General features: G+C 41.6%; 1 protein-coding gene and 1 pseudogene across 2 annotated transcripts in view; one reads left to right on the top strand and one right to left on the bottom strand.

The window, feature by feature from the left end:
- The window catches only part of SUDS3 (SIN3A corepressor complex component SDS3), a 32,551-nt gene extending 10,936 nt beyond the window's left edge, over nucleotides 1-21,615 (top strand). Inside the window, exons 7-12 of one of the 2 annotated variants that reach the window (XM_039868272.1) lie at nucleotides 7,393-7,488; nucleotides 8,451-8,512; nucleotides 8,670-8,691; nucleotides 9,863-9,968; nucleotides 15,969-16,053; nucleotides 18,799-21,615. In XM_039868272.1, coding sequence (XP_039724206.1) covers nucleotides 7,393-7,488; nucleotides 8,451-8,512; nucleotides 8,670-8,691; nucleotides 9,863-9,968; nucleotides 15,969-16,053; nucleotides 18,799-18,897 — 470 coding nt within the window. In that variant the 3' untranslated portion in view covers nucleotides 18,898-21,615. The remainder of the gene's footprint in view (nucleotides 1-7,392; nucleotides 7,489-8,450; nucleotides 8,513-8,669; nucleotides 8,692-9,862; nucleotides 9,969-15,968; nucleotides 16,054-18,798) is intronic. The other variant, XR_005653985.1, reaches the window with a different exon arrangement.
- LOC120606928 (uncharacterized) lies at nucleotides 5,088-5,206 on the bottom strand (annotated as a pseudogene).

Raw genomic sequence — 21,615 nt, forward strand, 5'->3', positions numbered from 1 at the left:
TTCAGTCTGCCTTGATTACAGAAAAGACCTTGTCTTCCTTTGACCTAGATGTGAGAACAAAGGCTTTTGGCTGCATCATCTATGCTATTAGAGCTCTTCTCCCAGGTGTTACTGTGAACACTTTAGGAAGAGTTGATACAATTTCAGCAGGGGTAGCTAAACTGAACTCTTCTGTAAAGATGGTAAAGCTCCTTTGACTCAGAGCCAGTCCCTCCCTTCCCTTCAGGATTTAGTAATCCACCTATGGGAAGTCGGCAGGTTGTGAAGAGAAGCAATATGGGCCGACTCTTCTGTTGCCATATGTGGACTGATGAATCCTAGAGGGACACAGGACGAGAATTGGCTTGAACTAGCTATTTTGGAACTTGGCAGAATTTCCATCAGCAAATACCATAAGGAAAGTCAGTGCTGAGTCGGTCACTTGGATATGCCTCCTGCACAACCCCAAGATTTAACTTTTATAATCATATTCCGGAGGTACTGAGGCTCTGGCATGCCTGAGTAGGGGTCCGTAGGAAATGCATTGCTTTTATGTAAGTCCTTGGGGTCAATTTTGAAACTAAAAGGAAGAGTTAGGAGCTGTGTTTCCCCATCTGTATTTCTGGTGCTGTGAACCATCATGGCCTCCCCAATTGACACAAACTTCTAGCTCCAATCCCCATGATACACCAATGAAGATGTGGTTGTGTCTCAAGTAGGAGTCTGACTCTTGAAAAATCTCTGCTAGCTTCCTCACTGAGAGACTTGGCAAAAGGAATTTATTCCTTGAAGACCTCTGAAAGCAGCTCAGAAATGTTTCTTGGGTGAGAATGGATGCTAAAATAGCATCTTTAGACAGCACCATCTCGTTCTTGTTAAAATGCTTTTTTAATTAGACTGCAAACGCTGCAGTACCTAGTTTGGTACCAGTCTGCCTGCCTGTTTTCTGACCTACACGCCGTTTTCTCTGACGGTGGCTGTGGCTGGCATTGATGCCTCATCGCTCTCTGCTAGAGCCACCAGATGTTTGGGAGCCTTCATTAGGCTAGGGGGAAATATTGTCTGTTTATAGCTGCTCACTTTCCATCTGCAGGGAAAGATATCACCTTACCTGTGATTTGGCATCCGAATTATTGACAAGCAATAGACATTGTTTGGCCAGGCAGTTTTACAGCCAGAATCTTAACTGGGACAGGAGGCATCCTCAGTGACTTGAGACTGAGCCTGCCAGGGTAGAAAAGATAAATAAATGCAGGAAAATAATTTGTAATGCAGTAAAATAGATGACAGAAGTGCTCAGAGCTAGCCATGGGCATTAAAGGTGCCGATGTCCTTCCTCAGGCCATTTGGTACCCTCGGTTGGAGAGCACTGCCAAGGTCATGATAGAGTGTTGAAAGAAAAGGCACTGGAGCTAGAAGGATAATTAGCAGTACCACAGATGGTGCTGCTATGGTAGTGGATTAAAAGCCTGATTTCATTCTGATCATCGAGTGACTGACTTCACCTTTGTGGATTGATGCCCGACATCAGTGTTGCCTAGCTCTGCCCAGAAAATAGATTTCTTAAATTCCTTTTCTGGTTCAGCATGGAGATCTCTTGAAAAACAAAGTTGAATAAGAGACTTAATGAGAGGCTTACTTCAAATGAATTATTGAAATGGGTGTATCCGGTGACCTGCTCAGTCCAAACAGGACTTAGAGCATTTACAGACCTCCATGAGAATTAGTGGGAGGATCTCATCACTTGTGGAGAACTTGTGGCATCTGGGTTATGCAGGTGGAAAGGTGTACTGTCGTTAAAGAACCTAGGTGCTAGGTCAGTGCTCTCCCAGTCTGAATGTGTATGAGTCACCTGAGGTCTTGATAAAATGCAGATTCTGCTTCAGGGGTCTGGAGTGGAGCCCAAGATCCTGCATCTAAGCACCTCCCGGGGACTGCTGGTCAGACCATACTTCGAACAGAGTTTATAGGTAGAATTATTACCTGAGAGTGAGTTTTCTTTGCAGTGGAGGCCAAGGTTATAAGAAACCCAAATAATCAATGAGGATTTAATGAGATTTAAAATGTGGGGAGCTTTACCATTGTTAATTCATTTTCCCTCTTCCTGTCTTTGGGACAGCTGCCTTTTTTCTCCCAACAGCCCACTAACTGCTACTGCATCTTCTTTTGCAAGTTCTTGCCCCACCAGGGGCTTCCTCCAACCCTCAGGCCCCTGTTGAAGCTATTCACAACCTCAGTAAAGCCTATGAATTTTCTTTAGAAGATACTAGATTCATAGCTGGAGCCATGGAATAATTATAATATCAAACTAGGAGTTCTGTTTCCTGAGTACTTACATTAAGCCAGGTATTATATAAAAATATTAGAGCTGTCTCTATAGGCTGATAGATGAGGGTGAATCCTAGCCCTGTCAGGAACTTACTTCTGTGGTGGGGTTTTCTCGTTTGGCAAAGAGATAACAGAACCTACCAGGGAGGGTTGGTGTAAGGATGAGTTGAGATAGTGCCTATAAGGTGCTTTCAAGAGCCGCTGGCGCACAGAGTCAGCACTTAAGGACTGGGACGTTGTAACATGATTCAGTTCCTGCAGCTCCCTGTGACTTGACTTGGCAAAGGAGGCTCAGAGAAACAGCCATTTGCTCAAAGTGCCCCCATTGAGATAGTGGTTAAGCCAGAATTTGTCTGATTCCAAGTGTTTTTTTCTTAACTACCACATTATACACACTTCCTACATATACCATGGATCCATGTGATTCTAAGTGACTCACAGAATGAGGCTAATATCGAAGGTCTGTGTCCTCAAGGGGCTGTGTTACAAGACTGACACAGTTTCTGTGTCTCCCCCACTGTGTGGCAGTGTTGAGAGAAAGGGAGACGCTGACAGGCTTGTTTTCACTGATTATAAAATCTTGAAAGTATATGTGGTTTATTGATGTAGGTGTAAAACCTTTAAGGGATGTGTGGTGGTTCTGATGTAGGAGCGGTAAGTTTTACACACTGTGTAACATACCAATGAGCAGGGAACCTTGGAAGTCAAGTTCAAAAGAGATTCCCATGCAGATATCTGGGGAGGGAGAATAGAAGAGGTGACTGGGATTTTTAGTGGAGTGGGTGTCTCTCCAGGGTGTTCTTTTCTGATGCTGCCATTGTGGAATCCAGGTTGTTTAGCGTAGAGGTTGCAGAGGAGGGGGTTCAATTGGTTCAATCTTTAAAAGCCATCCCTGACTGATGGGCAACTTCGGCCTAATGGAGATTGGTCTCTTCGTTCCTATTCTGGTTTGGCCTCCAAAGACCTGGCCTTGATTGTCTCACCCTCCCTCCACCCACCTCCTCCAGGCACCCATTTGCGATTGCCACTGCACTGTTGATCTATGGTGCTGATGAGCCAGCCACCCACTAGAGAGGGGTATGAAGTGCGCTGGCGTTTGTTCTGGTCTGGCCCCGTGTTGCACTGCCCCTGCTTTGGGAGTAGTTGCCAATCTACTAGTGTTTATTCTGTGGTAGCTTTTCTTCCACTTTCCTCCTTTTTCTTGAGGATGTTCCTTTGAGTCACTACAATTAGTTTTTCTAAATAGCTGAACAAGTATGAGTTTGTTTTAATGGTTGAAGTGTGTTAGAATAAAGCTTTTACTGCAGTGGTTGGCACACTGTGGCAGGTGAGCTCTTGGAGTGAATGCATTGGCATAGAGAAGTGCAGAACAAAAGGCTAGCCAGTGAATGGTAATTGTATGTTAATTGTGGATAATTAATGTTATCAGGAATATCTTTCTATAGGGACTAGGCTGTAAAGACTACGTATACACCGTATATACCATGTACTCCCATTTCTTAACTGGCATGCCCAGTGCTGCCTGGGGAATGCCCGTGCTTGTCAGGTTTGGCCATTCACACCCTCCTTCCTGGTGAGTGGAGCATTAGGGTTTATAGTTAAAGGTCGTGTATATGAGATGGTTTGGAGGAGAGCTGTGTACCTAGTCTTGGTGCTTGTTCAGTGTTTTCTATATATGTGCTCCCTAGTTTAATTGCTAGATGTTCAGTTAGATCCTGCAAATAGTATCCCCACTGAACTGAAGCAAACCTACAGGAGTCATCTGGATCAGGGAGGCTCTGATGTAAGCCCGTTAGAGGTGTTTCATGCTTGGTGCACCATGTCTGAGAGGAAGACCGATTTCCTTCTTGGGCGCCTGCTCCAGGGCTGCCGCACTCCAAGGTCTAAGTTTCAGTTCCAGAAGTTTGATTTTTGTCAGTGCACCCAGATTGAGGCCTTTGGGACTCCTATTGGCCAAATTCACAGGAGACCAATGTTATAATTGTCAGCCTGTTGCTTCCAGTAAGTACATAGTAAGAACTTTAGCAGACTCAGACACAGGTGGTCAGGGTATCTCATTCCACTATGAAAATCCACCTTAGAAGTCAAGTAGGCAAACCTGGGACTGGAACAAAGTAAGTTAAGGATATCATCTTACTGTGTAGTTTTGGGGCTGTGATACTTACATGTTGGTCTTCCCCTTGAGTCACATCTTCCACCTGGACTACTGGCCAGCGCTGCTCCCTGCTTGATCATCTCTCCTGGATGCATGGTAGGAACAAGCTAATAAATTCTAGGGGCTTCTTCAGAGCATCTTCTGCCAAAGTAGTCTTTTGGATATAATTGATTAGGTTATTGCTGTGACTAGGCTAATGAATTAATTGATTTTCACCGTTGCATTCAATGGTGAAATTATATTTTCAGATTTGTGAGTGATGCAGTTATGATTTTCTGGGTTTATTGGCCATGATTGGACTGGGTTATTACCGGATCTTTAGCTATACCTTTACTTGTTTGCATCATGTATTGCCCACCTTCCCCACCCCCACCAAACTAGGCAGCCAGCAGGCTAGTGCCACTGCCTTCGATGGACAAAACATTCTATGATGTTCATGTGCTAGATGCTTTTTCTTTGGTGCTCTTTAGGGTTGGGTGGGCTCCCTTCCCACTGTATGTATGTATGTATGTATGTATGTATGTATGTATTTATCTATTTACCTATCTATTTTTAGGCGAGGCAACCCTTGGTTGACCTCACAGATTGCAAGGACCATGTCAGTTTACAATCCCTTATTTTCTTATGCCTACAGCACCTGGTCTTCCCAGGTGGTCTCCCCTCTAAGTACTATCCAGGCCCGACCCTGCTTAGCTTCTGAGATCAGACGGGATTGGGCTTGTTCAAAGTAGCGTGGCCATAGACCCTTCCCACTGTTTTCCAGATTAGGTCTGAATGTTGCAAAGCCATGCAGTTGACATTAGTTGTCTTCAATATGTAACTTCTATTTCAGTTCTTTGCTCCTTGACATTTTAAAAAGATTTTTGTACAGTTTTTTTCTTGGCTGAAAGTATGATAATAAAAACTAGCATTGATTGAACTCTTGTTTTGGCAGGCACTGTGCTGAGGGCTTTACATGTATCATCTCATGTAATCCTCATAACACCCTGTAAGGGAAATATTATTGATATTTCCATTTCATACTTGAGACAGAATACTTATGTAGCCTGCCTTAGGTCACACAGCCGCAGCAGGGATTCAGACCCACTGGCCGTTAAATGGAAAAGGATGGCATCTTGGCACAGGGCAAGAGATTTCTTTTAAGGAGAAGGCTCCCCCCTCTACCTTTTCCCCAAAGGTGCTTGTGTGTTTTTCCTTCCAGCTACCCTAACTTCGAGGTACACTTTTATGAATATTCATTAGTCCTGTAGTTCTTATCATTTTACCCCCATTCCTTTATAGGAGAAAAAAATCAGTATTGCCCATTTCTATTCTTAAGATCAACATGCAAAAACGACTGAGACTTTGTATGCATGTTTATTAAATGCTCTGATATCCCACAGTTTGTGGAAGTAGAAGGTCTACATTTGAATTCTATAAGGCTGTCCAGTCTGCTCTGCTGATAGTGTGCATAATCACAAGTTGACTCTATCTCATCATTAGGCTTGACCTCATCTAGTTGTTCAACTGGAAACTGCGATATCCCTACTGATGGGGTACTGAGGTCGGGGTAGATTCCATGCTGGGGTAGAATTCAAGTGTCTGCTGGGGAAAATATCCCATAATGTGTGGCGCTTGGCAGTAGAGGTTTGTACAGATCCTCTGGTTATTGTCTATAGCAGCTGTCACAGAATGGGGAGTGTTGAGCTGGCTCTTGAGGGATTTTGTTTAGGAGTTTGTTGGGCATAAAAGAAGAGGCTAGGCAGAGAGGACAGTGCAAAGGCTCGAAGGCATAAAAAAAATACGGTCCTTTTGGGGAACAGAATAGCTAAAAGCTAGCACACACAAATAAAGGTGAAGTGAGGGAGAACAGAAATGAGACTTGGACTTTATTCTGTAGAGAGTGGCAAGCCATTGAAATATTTGAGCGGTGTGCAAATGATCTGATTTGTGTCTTAGAAAGATCACTTTGAGGGAGGTGAGGATATGATGAGGAGTTGGAGTTGAGAGGCAGTTACAAAGAACTACCATTATCTGGTAGATTTGATGCCTGAGTCAAGGAAGACAAGTCACAGATGACAGATTTTGTTCTAGCTTGGAGGGATGGAAAGACAATGCTCCCGAGACACTGGGGAGGAGGGAGCCTTGGGAGGTGAAACCAGAAGAAATGAGTTTGCTTGGTACCTGGAGAGTATATGGTGTTGTAGGCTATAGGTTGCCATTCAGAAGGGTGGGTGGAGCTATAGATGATTGGAGAGTCATTGGGATACAGGCTGAGGCTGACTGGGCTCCAGAGATCACCAGTTTTTAAGGGGCAGCCAGCCAAAAGGACCCCAAGGAGGCAGATCAGAGGAGGAGAGATTTTAAGTTGAGGAGAATTAGCAGCCAGTGTCATACTGTAGAGAGAAGTCAAGAAGAATGAAAAGAGACCTTTATCCTGAGCATTATAGCATTCTTGATAGCCAAGTAGCTACAAAATGATCTCATATAAAAGCGTGGGCACTGAGCCCACTAGCCTCTAAAAGAGCCTTATATACCGGTGGGCTTCAGTCCACCCCCGCTCTGTGGGAACAGCAGGGATTAGTCCACTGAGATGACCCGAAAGTTCCTCTCAGTCCTAAGAGCCTACGACTCTGGCCTCTTTAAATTTGAGGGAAGAGGAAGAAAATCCCTGGTTTTCAGGTTGCTGGAGAAATTTCTGCAGCAGTCGGAATGGTAGACTGCAGGGCTGGGCTGCCTTTCTGAGAGGGATGTTCTTAGGCCAGCCGGTCTGAATCTTCTAAGCACAGACCCTCTCTCTAAAGGTATCTGGCTTGAGCCATGTGTGGACCAGACGTACCAGGAAAACAGTTCTGATTGGATAGCTGTGGGGCAGATATTCTTATACTGTAGAAATTCTCACTGACTCCAGTGGGGATTGGATAGATTTACCCATTCCATTCTTGCCGCAGATTCTATGGAAGTGAAACCCATCATGACCAGAAAGTTGCGGAGGCGACCAAATGATCCTGTCCCCATTCCAGACAAGAGGAGAAAACCTGCTCCTGATATCCATTTGCATCAAGCCTTGATCACTGTTTTTCCTTAAGACTACTAAACCCTTTGCTTACCCATTTGATAGAATATACATGGTACTGTCTTACAGAAAATAGTCATATTCGATTGGAATGTAGGGTCAGCTATTTTATTATTGGAGTTTTCAGTTGCTACTGCTCTTAGTGGGAGGGATTTATAGAGAGCAGTTATTTGGAAAGATACTTTGTGTTAAAAGTTCAATCTGGTTTTAATACTCAAGGCAACTGAGATTCAGGGCAACTGAAAATTTCACGTCCCTTAATTTTTTCACCTGTAAAATGAAGACAGTAATTTCTGCATTTTGTTTCAGTTATCTGTATCCCTAAAACTGGGTTGTAAACTTGTTAAATTAAAGCAAATGAGATTTCAGTCGGACATAAAGAAGCCCTTTTACTCATAAAAACGAGAATGGGAAGAGTACTTATGGAGGAGTATTATTTCTGTCCTCTCGAGGAGATAATAAATAGCCATTTACACAAAATGGTTCAGTTACTTGTCTGCCACCAGGAAAGGGCATAACTTCAGGTCCCTTTATCTTCACAACTGAGAATTTAAGTTGCTAGGGAGATTAACCCCATGGTCTATATGCAGAAATCTTCAGATCTTTGGAACAAGCGCACTATAAGTTCAGGATGAAATTCTTTTATTATATGCTGTGCTCTCACTATTATTGTGGTTACCTATTGAATCTCATTCTGCCTTCTCATCATAGAAGACTGTAAGATTGGGGCGGGGGGAGCGTGAAATTCCTTTATATACCTGGCACCACGTGACACTTAATAAGAGAATCAAAAACTTCTAAGAGGCAAGCTATTGTAAAATTTTCATGTAACATAATCACACTTTGTAAGTTCTAAAATATTGGTACCATATTGTTGATCTCTGTTTGCTTGGAAACCATATTCTTCAGACACATTCCTTTAACTCTCAACACCCCAGCTAAACTATTTGTTAACAGATGAACAGATCATGGAGGATCTGAGAACATTAAATAAGGTACAGTTTGATTTTTTGATTTATTCGAAAGTTTAGGCTTACAGTGGTTTTCTGCTTTACTTTGTTCACATTACTTATTAAATCTGATACCTTTGACACCTTAAGTTGCATTTGAAATGATTGTCTCTAAGATTTTTTGTTGTTGTTCTTCTTACAGCTTAAGTCACCCAAGAGACCAGGTAAGTGCATTGACATTACTGACATTTGTGCAGTCTTTTATCATGTTGTTGGAGAAGCATGTGAATACGTGACAGGGACTTGTTGCCCAAAATAAAATGTATATCATTTGCCTTAGAGTAGTCATCATGAAAATTGAAGGGAACCTTAAGTGCACCCTTGCTTGATTATTTTTTTAAATCCTGCTGTGTTCATTATTTTTGTCTTTTCCGTAGAATTTATTGTAAAAGAGACATTTGATTGATTGGCTGGTAAAGGTTTCCTTCTGTGTTGGCAGCCATAACATTTAAGTACACATCCATTTCTGAAAATGAAACCAGAAGGATTTTTCAGTATTCCTTGCTCTGTGGAGTTAAGTACTAGGCACTGCTGTTTCAGTGGCATTTCATTGCCTGGCTCTGGGAAGGGACACACAGGCTGCTGGCAGCTCCAGCTTGCAGAAGAGCCTGGCCCTGTCTTCACAGTGGTTCCTTCCCGAGCAGCACTCGAGAGTCAGTGCTAGGCTATAAGATAGAATTCTGAACTGGCAAGGCATTTTTGTTTTGTTTTAAGCACTGTGATTATTCACATATCCCTCTACTCACCAAGTCTGGGGGAAGAAAACAAGATTCTTCTTTCTTTAAATAATTTGCTCCCGAGGACCGCTGTGGTCCACAGAGAGGTCCTCAGTTATGAAGACTGAATGGGGGAGGGGTTCGAGTAAGTGTGTGAATTTAGATTATTTGAACCTGCCATAGTTATTAGCACTATATTAGCTTGACTCTGTACATTCCCAAATAGTCTGCTCTATCTAGTAATAAATATGTCTAAAAATTATTTCACTTTATAAATTTAGAGAGATTTACCTAATTCTTGCACTTCTGATGGTTACTGGAGTTTTAGTACTATTCTAGGTGACCTTGAGCAAATCCCTTAGCCTGCCTGAGCCTCAGGTTTCTCCTCTGTTCAGTAAAGTTAATCTTCCCCTTGCTTACCTCACAGGTTTGCTTAAAGGATCAAGTTAGATGTACTATACAAGAATTTTATTGGATTCCCATGTATTACAATTGAAAGGACTTGGTGATCATAATTCTTAGCACCTTTTAACATCATTTCAATTAAAGCATGTTTGCTAGCTGGTGGACACACATTTGTTACATGCGTAGCCATTGAAATAACTCTTTGGTTCCTCAGCATCCCCGTCCTCTCCCGAACACTTGCCTGCCACACCTGCAGAGTCTCCAGCGCAGAGATTTGAAGCCCGGATAGAAGATGGAAAACTGTACTATGATAAAAGATGGTATGTTATGGAAAAATAAGTTACTCATAAGAGTCTCAGAAGAACCAGTTGGAAAGAAGGCTGGAATTATCAAGAATTATTTAAGAGCATGGCTGCTGCTTAACGTCCATAGTATTAAAAGTGGAATAACATTTAAAGCAGCGGTCCCTAACTTTTTTGGTGCTAGGGACCTGTGAGATCTAATGCCTGATGAGAATCTAATGCCTGATGATTTGAGGTGGAGCTGAGGTGGTGATGCTAGTGCTGGGGAATGGCTGCAAATACAGATGAAGCATTGCTCACTTGCCCGCTGCTCACCTCTGGCTGTGTGGCCCGGTTCCTAACAGGCCACGGACTGGTCCTGGTCCATGGCCTGCGGATTGGGGACCCCTGGTTCAAAGTGTATTCGGAGTCTTTTCATTGATACTGGTTGTTAGATATCTGAAGTCAGTGTTTCCCAAAAACATGTTCTTCTGATGATGGCCTCCTTTCTTTCTCCAGGCTGCTGCTACCGTACTAGACTTTGCAGGATTACATCTTTGTGCCACCCCTGTAGACTGGGGTCAGGGCTTATATCCCCCTCTGCCTCTTCTGAAATCTGCCCCTGTGTGCTAAAATTAATGTGTTCTGTGGAAAAAAGAATTTTGTAGTCAAATGAGTTTGGGGAAATGACCATATTCCTTAAGATAAATGGATTTCTTCCTTGTAGCACTGTTTGGGTCCTCTGATATGTTAACGGGCACTGTGGGTCTAAGATGTTAGTATAAGCTGTTGTTTATTTGATGAGATGCTCTTCACATGGCATCCTGCTGCATGAGTCTTCCAAAAAACATACCTGGGGTTACATCCTGCAACTTTACTGGTTTACATTGAAGATGGGTTGAAACCTTCAGAGTGCCAGTGTTTTCATTGGGAAGAATATGGCAAAACAATATGAAAGAACCTTAAAAACTCATATTTATTCACTCAACAAACATTTACTGTCTGCTCTGTAACTAGGCATTCTGCTAGGTATTAAGTCACCCTGGGTCATGCCACCTTTTAACAACTCTTTTAATTTGATATATTCCTTTATTCATGATCCATATGCAGGCATACTCTTGCTCAGTTTAAATCATGGTGGACATGTATTTGTGTTCTGCCTTTCTACTTAGTAATATGCAGAATGCTTTTCTTAGTTATTGTATTTTTTTCTCTATTATGGCTATATAATGATCTTTTGAATTTCAATAAATTTATTTAACCCAAAGTTCCTAATTAAAGTAATGATTATTTTTAATTTTTTATCTTTCTTAAAGAAAAAATCCCAATATTGTTAGTTGATTACCTTACAATGTACTCCTAAAATTGGCAAAAATACTTAGAGATCTAGTCATGCCTGAAATTAATCAGTTGCACGTATTAGGTTACAGTGAATTAATTACCCCGTGGATGATGAGGGATGATATGTGTAAGTGATCTTTGTGGCTTCTGCCCCTCTCATTTAGTTATTCTTTGGCATTCTTCAAAAAGGCCAGTTATGGTGTTTCTTGATATTGCTTATCGGTACATATCACCACTAGGTGGCAGGCTCTAACAGCTCAACACACTGAGGGGCCAAAGAAGATGAAAAATGTTTCAAATAATGAAAACCAAATAACCTTTAAAGATCAAGCCCACACATAAGAACCGTCTTCAAAAATGATGAGATTTATCACTAACATTTTTATGGATCTATGAGTCCTAAAGCCATGTGATATTTCAAATAATGTTCATTTTGTAACCGTGTTGCTTAGGATTTTTCTCTTTCTAAAGCTTAATCCTTAGACTTTATGAGACGTGTCTTGAGGGTGAAATGCTGTAAAATAAAAGTCTTGTTTTTCTAAAGAAAGGATCCACAGTGACTGGTGTTTCATAATGTAGACAGACTAGACTGGTCAGGTTTGCTGTGTTAGACCTAAACATTTTGAAGGAATTTCACGGTCTTTCTCACAGTGGTGTCAGAAATTTTTCATATAAGATATCTCGGAGCATTTTACTTTTTCAGTGAATTTAAATGAATTGCTTTTATTCTGTTATTAAATATCGAGACTGTTGTTCTCTCTGTATTCTGTGCATTTCTCTTCTTTGGTCTTGGCAGTTAGAGTTCATGACACATTTGTTGAAAGGTAGGTCCCTCCCTTCCCTGCTGTATTTGGAAAGTGTTCAGGGGGTTCCTGGCTGGCATGTTTACCAGTGCAGAGCCAGCCTCTCATGTCTTACCAGGTTCTGGTGTTTGCTTTTTGTGTCCTTGTCATTTGGCAGCTGCCGTTTTTCATTCTTTTTCAGCATTCATTGCCTGTGGCTCAGAGGTCAACTGAATCACTTCATGTTCTTTCCAGTGGTATGAAGTTATTTTGGGGAAACAGTATTTCTGGCAAAACATGTTTCATTTAGTTTTAAATGACTTCAGCAAAATGAGTGTGATTCAGGCTTCCCATCTTGGCATGAGAACTTATCAAGCTACATTTCATTTTGAAAGATAAGCATCTTCTCTTTGCCTTGGTCTTATACTGCTTTTAAGGCATTTTATATCCTGCTGTAAGTTTTCCTCACGTTTTGATTTGGACTAATGACCCTTCTTAGAAAGTACTGTGAAAGTAGCTGATACTTTAAAATAACCAACTGATGGTGCTGGCAGACTGTTAATCTGGGGCTGTTAATGTAAATCAGAAAGGAAGTCACCCATTTGCCTGAGTGCATTTAACCCTCCAGCCTTCAACCGACACAGAAGACTGTTAAAACTGAATATTTACAATGAGTATTGGGACTCTTTGAGGTACTATGGCTGTCACATGATCTGTTTTTTTTTGGGGGGGGGACGATGAAACATTAATATTAGGATTTCCAGTAGGATACAAAATTCAACCCTTTCTCTGCCCTACTTTTTGACCCACCTTCTAAAGAAATTGCTTTTTTCCATAATAGTAGTGATGATTCTAGTTCATTGGGTTTAATAGTAAAGGCAAAGCTTTAAGAGCTTAATTGTAGGATTCCCAGGTCAGAATTTCCATTAGAAATAAAGTAATAAAGTTAGCTTGACATTTGGGGCTTGTCCTCTGAGGCTGTTTAAAGTATTTTTTCAGCAGAGATGAGTTGTATCTTATAAAATGGGTTAATTGGCGAAAAAGTGATAATGTACGTTTTTATTAATCTAGCTCTATTGATGTTGCTTTTTATCATTTTCTTATGACTAAATATGTTTTGATTTTTTTCCTGCTCTTTTTTTACTCTTTAGAATTGGAAAGTAAATTGCATGTTAAGGTTGTCATGTACTTTTTGGTTTTCATCCTGAAAACTCCCCCTATATGAGCACTTTAATTTCTGAGGACTTATTTTTTTTCAGAGAATTCGGATAATTTAATAGATTTGATATCCAAGGTTAATGATTCCCCAAGACTATTGTGTGATGTGTGAGAATCCCCTGGAGGTCTATAGACTCTGCTTCAGGAGAACCTGGAAGTCGGTTGGGTTGGAAGCGGGCTGCTCTGGGAAACACGCTGGCCAGCTCTCCTGTGGAGCAAATGGTGGCCAATTCTGGACACTCAAGCTACCACCTTCTGGTGATTCTAGAGCAGGCAGGCTGGGGTGGTGGCCAGATGCTTAAGTCCCAGACCACTTCTCAGGGGCAGTAGACCAGATCCTATTGTTTATTCCTGATGTTCACTTTTAAGACAGCCAAGTATGTTGGGGTTTGGGCTTAGAGGACATCTGAAGGAAAATGCAACACATCTCATGAGAATTGTGTGAATAGTTCCAGAATTAATGGTTATCTTTAACAGACATTAAGACATTGATTTGTGACACTGAGTTTTCTTTTTACTCCATCTTTGTTATTTAGGTATTTTCTAGTACTGTGACTTAAGGAAACATTTACTTTTTAATGTAAATAATACTTGTTTATTCTGGAAAAAAAGCTATGCAATCAAAGAAATACCATGCTTAATTTACATTTTATATTTTATAAAACTTTAATGTACAAATTCACCCAGTTTTTTCTGTGCGTGTGTATGATGCACATGTAACATGCATATGTCTTATTATAAACACAGGAACATAATGGACATAGTGTTTTTTCTCTATTTAGCAGTATATTGAGTATGTTTCCACTAGTAATATACTTCTGCACCATATCTGTGACCTTTCTTTATTAAAGTATTTAGAAAATAGTATCAGAATGACTTGAGGCTAGTTGCCTGTTGTTTTGTGTTTTTTTATCTCTTTAATAAATCACAGTCCCCATAGAATAACAATGTTCTTCCCTCTGTACTTTTATTCTAACCATTACTCAAGACATTAGTATTAGATGTGGGAGGGAAACTCAGTTCGAGTTTTACTGTGAGCTAATTCAGCCTTTCCTCATATATTGTACAATTCGAAATCTTGTGATATTACATATTTAGCATAATGAAGGTTCCCTAACCCAGTTTACCAACTAATTTCTGGCCAAAAGCAGCTTTGAAGCTGGAACTAAACTAATCTCACTGTTCTAATTGCATTTATGATTTGATTTCTTTTAACAATGTTTTCAGGAAGTAAGTTGACTTGGAAACCTGAGTTTTCAGCTACTACGTAGCAGGTTAAAGAACCTAGATTGGAAAAAGCTCATTGTGGGAGTCAAGTACACCCTTTACTGTGATATCTTGGCAGTAGATTATTTCATCATACCAGCAAAACAGAGTCTGCTTTCTTCCCCCACAGAAATAATAAGATGCAGTGCTTCGCTGGGAGGTGTGTTTTAGTTTTGGTAGAATTTACATGAGTTAGTGGGTTTGTTTAGCTGGATCTATGCAGCCAGAATGAGCCTGACGGAACAACGGCTGGCCCGGGCCAGTGTTGCCAGCAGAAGCTCAGCTGGTTTCCAACTCTTATAGTTTAGCAGCTGCTCCTTCATCCTGTGGCAGCTGTTGTTCCATTTGGACTTTGGTCCTGGCTTCCTCACTTTCACTCTTGGCCTTGTCCCTGAACTTGTAGAAGTCAGAGGTGATCTCCTGCCCCACAGGTGAAGAGAATAGATGCAGGGGCTGAAAGAGGAGTGTCTGTCTTGTCTGTGCCATTCAAAGCATCTTTCTTGACTGACCAGGCCACATTACATACTCTTGGGTGCATGTCTGACACTCAAAAACGTCACCTAGTTACTGCTCACCAGGCGTGATTATTTAATCCCTTCCCTGCAACTATGTATTATAATCCATGACAGCAGGAACCTTGTGGCCTTGTTCACTGTCTGCCTCCAACTTTTAGCATTGTCATTAAGTGATTAATGAATATTTGTTGAATGAGTGACCAAAGTAAGGGCTGAATTTGGCCTTGTTTTCTCTTAATGACTTATTTGGACAAATAGAAAGTAAGTAACAGGACAGTTGTTTAAGCCGATCTATTTGTTTTTGTCTACCTAGCCTTCAGTATTTTGGGGGGATAATAGAGGGTTTACTCAAAAAATTATAATTTACTTCTGAACCAGATCATGTAGTTAAAAAAGTAAATATAGAGTTAATTTCCTAGTGCTTTCCTTGGCCTCCCTTTTTTCCTCTGTAGAGGGACCAAGAAATATAACTTTTAGATTTAGAAGAAGATTAGGTCATCTAATCTAATCCAAGGATGGAAGCCTTTAAATTAAACCTTAAATCCAGATTCTTTCTCAAATATAAATGGACTCCTTTGCTTACATTTTTCTTCCTTTCTCTCCTTCTTTCCTTTCTGAAAAATATGTGCCTCTAACAATACTGTATTATATACTTAAAATTTGTTAAGAGGGTAGATCTTTTGTTGAGTGTTCTTATCACATACACACACAAAAAACAATGGTCATAATAAACAGGGTGGGAGAAACTTTAGAAGGTGATACGTATGTCTGTGTCCTTAATGGTGGGATGGTTTCATGGGTATATATTTATCCCCAAACTCATTGAGTCTTATACGTTAAAAATGTACAACTCTTTACATGTCGATCATACTTCAGTAAAGTGGTTTAAAAAATAAACTGTGTCCTGTTTTTGGCAGGTACCACAAGAGCCAAGCCATCTATCTGGAGTCAAAGGACAACCAGAAACTGAGCTGTGTGATCAGCTCTGTTGGAGCCAATGAGGTAGGACTGAACTCCCTCACCCTTTAGGAAGCAAATTATGAGTGCCATCAAGAAAGTACAGTGGAGTCATGTGTTATGCGTGGGTTAGAGTCTAAAGTCAGTGCTTTCAGGCAGAAACTGCACATAGGCAAAATCACCCATGATAGTCCCTTAACTTTGCTGGACTACAGTATATGTGGATTTGTGTATTCCTTGTGGTATCTGTGAACTCCTGGTACAGTAACTGACTTGGGAACCACGAGCTAGACAATAGGAAAGAACCAAAGGCGAGTCTCTCTGATATCTGTGCATTCAAATCCTGCTGGTTTTAAGGTAACTATCTACTGACAGTGGAACCTGCGTGTGGAGCATACTCCATGTTTGTCTTGTTATTTCTCTAGAGCTTTCGTATGTACTAATAGATTTGTTTCGTACTGTGAGGCTGTAATGAGGCACCCGGCACAGGGTCTGGCATGCAGTAAGTGCTCAATAAATGGGTGCTGGGCTAATCTGACCCTCATACTACACTTACCTGCCCTCTCCAATTTGACATGTCCTGTTGTGCCTCTGAACAGTGAGCTACCAGGCTCATGCCATTAAGGTGTTAGTCTTCTCCAGCCGCTGCTGTGGGATGGAGACTGGTTCTAAAGTCTGTTCAGAGGGTTATGCTCAAAGATGATGTGACTGGCCCTTTGTTAGGAAGATGTCAGCAATGAGTAGCGTGTATTGTTAGTAGTTAAAAAGTGTTTAAAACTTTAATAGCCAGATTGGCTTGATCTTTTATCAGTCCACCAGTGTCTGCAAAGAAATTGATTTTTAGGTGTCTGCCCTATGTAACTTATTTGTGCCGGTGCACAGTAAATCTAATGAAACTGGATTATGGAATAACTTGAGCCTTTTCTATTCTCCCAGCTTCCTGAATTGAAAAAGCCCACAAATGTGATTATTTACTTAGTTAGGGAGAGTCTTCCAGACAAATGAATGTCATTCTTCTTTGGGCTCAGGATCTGTGTGTCACCTCAAGCCAACTCAGAACCAGAACAGGAGGTCTAATACAGAGACTTCCTGTTCTTCAGCAAGAGGCGTGATTTCACAACAGCTTTGCGCCTGGCCACGTGGGCTGCTGTACAAAGCACATGTGGCCTCCTAGTTCCCAAACTAAACTGAGCAGTCTTCTCAGTGACACCTTGAGATTTTTCAGGAAAATAAAATGCAAGTTAGGTATTTTTTTGTCTTTGTTGAAGATTGTCACCCTTTGACATAATAGAGTGTCAACAAGGTCTGACAAGGAAACAGCGACACAGACATATCTGCTGGAGGGGAGAAGCCTCAGTGCATCAGAGGCATGCAGCTCTGGTAATAGGAAAAAATGTCTCGCTTGTTGGAAGTATTCCAGCCCATTTTTCAGGTCAAATCCTAAGTGACACTGGAGCTACTTGGCCTTTGCATAACTTGACTGGGCAGATTTGGTGGGTGCCTTGGAGCCTGTTGTGACAGGCTGAATTGGTGACTCCCAATTCAACCTTCCTTGGGGTCAGTTTTCAATTTAAAATGGTTCTGCAAAGTCTTTTAGAGGTTCAGCTTTATATGCGGTCTTTATTTTTAAACCAGTGTGTTTGACTTTAAAGTCTCTCTGTTGCTAAATAATCACAATAAAGATATTCAGATGAAACTGAAAATAAGCTTTTTTAAAATTTGAAAACCGAATGGGGGAGGGAGAAGATATATCTGGAAACTTGTACTTGCATATATGAGTGTGATGCAGTTATTTAAAAAATTATGCTTTTGGCTTCATCTAATTGCATGTTAATTAAACATGTGAGAGAATCGGTGAGAAGAGTCAGAGGCTGGTTTAGTGGAGAAGAGCAAGGGGCTTTGATGTCAAGTGCCAGGATTCACATCCAACACTTAACCTCAGCCTTTCTCTTATATGAAGTGGGGCAACGGTAGTCTTTACTCTGTGGGGTTCTGAGGATGAGAAGGCACAGTGTCCGGCACACAGACCGCAGCAGCCCCTTGCCGGCGTGGCAGCTCTCCCTCCCATCCCTGGCTGCCGGGCTGCTGCCGATGGAGTCCACTTGTCAGCTCTGGCAGTCCCTCTGCTGCACGAGTTCGTTCTCAGTTCTACAGAAGGATGCACCTGCCTGTAAAATGCAAGACATCTGATTCCCTCTGTGGGAGAATGATGTGGTCAGGAGGGAAGGGCTGTCTTAAGCTAATTGAACCTTCTTGTGATTCTAATTGGGCCTTAGCTCACTCGAGGGCATCTTTTTTATTTTTCCTTTTTTTTCCTGTTACAACCATTAGCCTTAATTGCCAGGAAACCAGAGTATTGAAAGGCTAAATAATATGGAAGTCCCTTGGGGTAAGGAAAATATTCCAAATTCGATTGAAAGTTTATGTTCATGAATATATGTATCTCAAATGTTGACAATGCTATAATCAAACCAAATCAAAAAGTGTCCTTAAGATCAAGGCCAAAACGGAACCCAATACCACTCTGCTTTCCATTTTTTTAATCAGAGGTATAAGGGAGATGAGGCTGGGAGAAATGAGTTCAAGAGCTGATGCCCGCTCTCTGCGCCAGCGGCCAGCCTTTAGGAGGGCCAAAGGCCGAGGAGGTGCTTGGGAAGGCCTCACAAGCTGATGGGAAGAGGTTGCCAGTTTTCTGCACACACTAATTCATGCAAATACGTTGATTCTCTGGAAGATTGACTCCTCAGTATTACCCTCTCTCATCCTGTTTCCTTTCCTTCTCCCTTGCAGATCTGGGTGAGAAAGACAAGTGACAGCACCAAGATGAGGATTTACTTGGGCCAGCTTCAGCGCGGGCTCTTTGTGATCCGCCGGAGGTCAGCGGCTTGACTTTCTACAGTGCTCTACTTCCCTTGATCTTATTTCTGGAGTGTTTTTTTTGTTTGTTTTTGTTTTGTTTTGTTTTATTCTTAATAGAAAGATTTTTAACTTTGGAATTGCTCCTTGGCCTTGGAAAATGGAGAACACTGTTGTGGATTCTGCAAGGCACTTTTGCGGCCAGTCACTTCCATTTTTGTTTTATTCTTTCTTGCCTTGACTTCTTCCAGCCACAGTCACCATGAGACTATACAGGAGTACTTGGAGTTTGATTTACTTATTTCTTTATTTTTGGCTGTGTGTGTGTGTGTTTTTAAGCCTCCTTTGAGTTCGAAGGGATATCGCTTTTGAAAATTATCTTTAGGTCTTTTTACCATGAGAAGAGGAGCAGAAAGGGATATAATCTACAATCATTTTCATGTTTTAAATCTGGTTAGTGGATCACATAGCTATGTCCCTTGTTGAGCCCGATTCACTGTTTCCCCAGAAGCTTGGGGCAGAGGTCCTAGCAGAAGGAGATTAATTCTCCTGGCTCTCAGCCTTCTCAGAAAAATAAATGCCTTGCGTAACATCTGGCACACGCCATCCATTCTACTGGCTGAACAACAGGAAAGATATGCCTGGGGTACTATGTGCACTGAAGTAATTGGGGTTGGGGGCAGGGGGCATTTTATATTCATAATGTGCTCAAGGTACCATATTTTAAATGTTATCTAATGCAAATGGTTTATTCAAACACATTTGTTCTATCTCAAGCTAGAAGTGGTCATTTCAGACATTTTCATTTGTAATTCATTTCTCTCGCCTGCTCCCAAGTAGGCGAAGAGGTACCTGCCACAGGCTGGTTATCTGGTTATCTGTGGAAGGCGGGGAGGTGAGATTGATAGTGGAATAATCAGTGATCTACAGACTCTCACTCATAATTCATATTGTCCTCTTGTCACTGATGCCATTGCACATTGGCCGTTCCAAACCCGTGGAACCTTATTGTTGGCGCTGTCAGCCTCCCAGGACATCTTCTAGGACATCTGGCCCAGGTCAAAGACAAAGCTCTGCCATGGCTGCCACTAAATCTACACTCTTCCTAATATATTCAGATGAAACAGACTCCCCTTCACTCCTTGCTCCCCTTCCCTCATTCCTATAACTGGAGAAATGATTCATTGGATGGTAGGAGTTTTTATATCCTAGTTGCCACCTTACGCTCTTTTTAAAGTATTCGGAGTTAGAGCAAGTGTTAGTGTCTCTGTAGGCAGTCAGTAGGCTTTACACATCCTAGGAGATCCTTGTAACTCACTCCCTCAGTCCCAAGTGATTCCCTCGTGTTGTCTCTTGATGTACACACCTCAGAGTAAGTTGGGGGCTGTAATGACATATGAATCACCTCCAAAGTCCTGGCTTCAACAGAGACCAAACCATACTGATTCAGAGTAAAGACTTGTACAGATATATTTTTGTTTTAATTTATAATCTATTTTTTCCTCATTTTTTTCCCCTGGTGTTGGAGTCTCATTTAGAAAACAGGATAAATGATGCTGTTGATCGAAAGTTGCCTGGGCCTTCTGTGTTTCTTCTCCGCCCTGACTCCCCCATTCCTAGGATGTTTACTACAGCGAACCAAGTCCACAGTCAACAGGGCCTTCACCTCTTATTTCTTCTTGGTGGCCTTGGCTGTAAGAGAGGATCCGTTTTGCTTCAGTTGTCACTATGATGTGTGTAACATCCCATAATAGCAGGCAGCTATTGGTTATCTAGTTCTCTGTGATGGAAATTATTTAGATATACTTAGTGTGTATTGCCATCGAAGGTTTTTGTTTTTACTGGTTGTCTTGTCTTCCTAACAGTACACCAAAGTTTGGTTTTTTTTTTTTGCTAAAGGATTATATCTCTGAGCGTTGCGGGTTCAGCATTGAAGCAGCAACAAGTTGCCTTTTTTTCTTGCCTTGTCTGGTGGCACCTTTGTGTGTTTGTGAAGTAACTGAACACCAGGGTCTGGGCACTTCGGCCTTTTCTCTGTGAATATGAGGGTGTTTGAGGCCATGCTTAGGTGTGGTCTTGGCCCCATCATTGCCTTCTGTGCCTCAGTTGTCTCACAACCCTTAAAATCATGAAATCATGAAAATGGAGGAACATGTGAAGTAGACTTGAGACACAGTACAGTAAATTATATTCCTGATCCCAGAAGATTTTTTATTTGGTTGCTCCAGAGATGAAAAATCAGCATTTCAGCCACGGGGACAGGCCCCTGTAGTGACTAGGGGTGGAAGAGCCCCCGTCCTTAGGAGATGGCGGAGCTTTTGTGATGGGCGAAACTAATTAGAAAGGTGAAACACACTTTGAGATTCCTAGAATGAGAAGGGGCCAGCTTTAGTCCAGCTGGCCATTCTTATTCCAGAAGGTCTTTGTGTCTCACTAGACCCCAGGGCACCAGATGAATTCCCAAGTTCAAACTATGTCCTGCAAGTGATGCTTCGATATAGGTTAGTCCAGACTATTCTGATCCAGAACTTGTGTGTATGTTGTTCTGACGAAGAACCTGTACATGTGTTTCATGCGAGGCATTTGCCTCAAGTATTATACACAGTGTTTGCTACAGATGTGTCCCAATATTTATTTTACCTCCTCTTGGGAGTTTTGTGTGCCACTCTCTCTGTCCCTAAGACAGTGTCCTCTTGAAGAATTTCCATATTTCTATAGCCATACCAAAGCCAGGATATTTTTCATTTGTTT

Source organism: Pteropus medius, unplaced genomic scaffold (genome assembly GCF_902729225.1).
Source record: "Pteropus medius unplaced genomic scaffold, Ma_sr-lr_union100, whole genome shotgun sequence".
Taxonomy (NCBI): Eukaryota; Metazoa; Chordata; class Mammalia; order Chiroptera; family Pteropodidae; genus Pteropus; species Pteropus medius.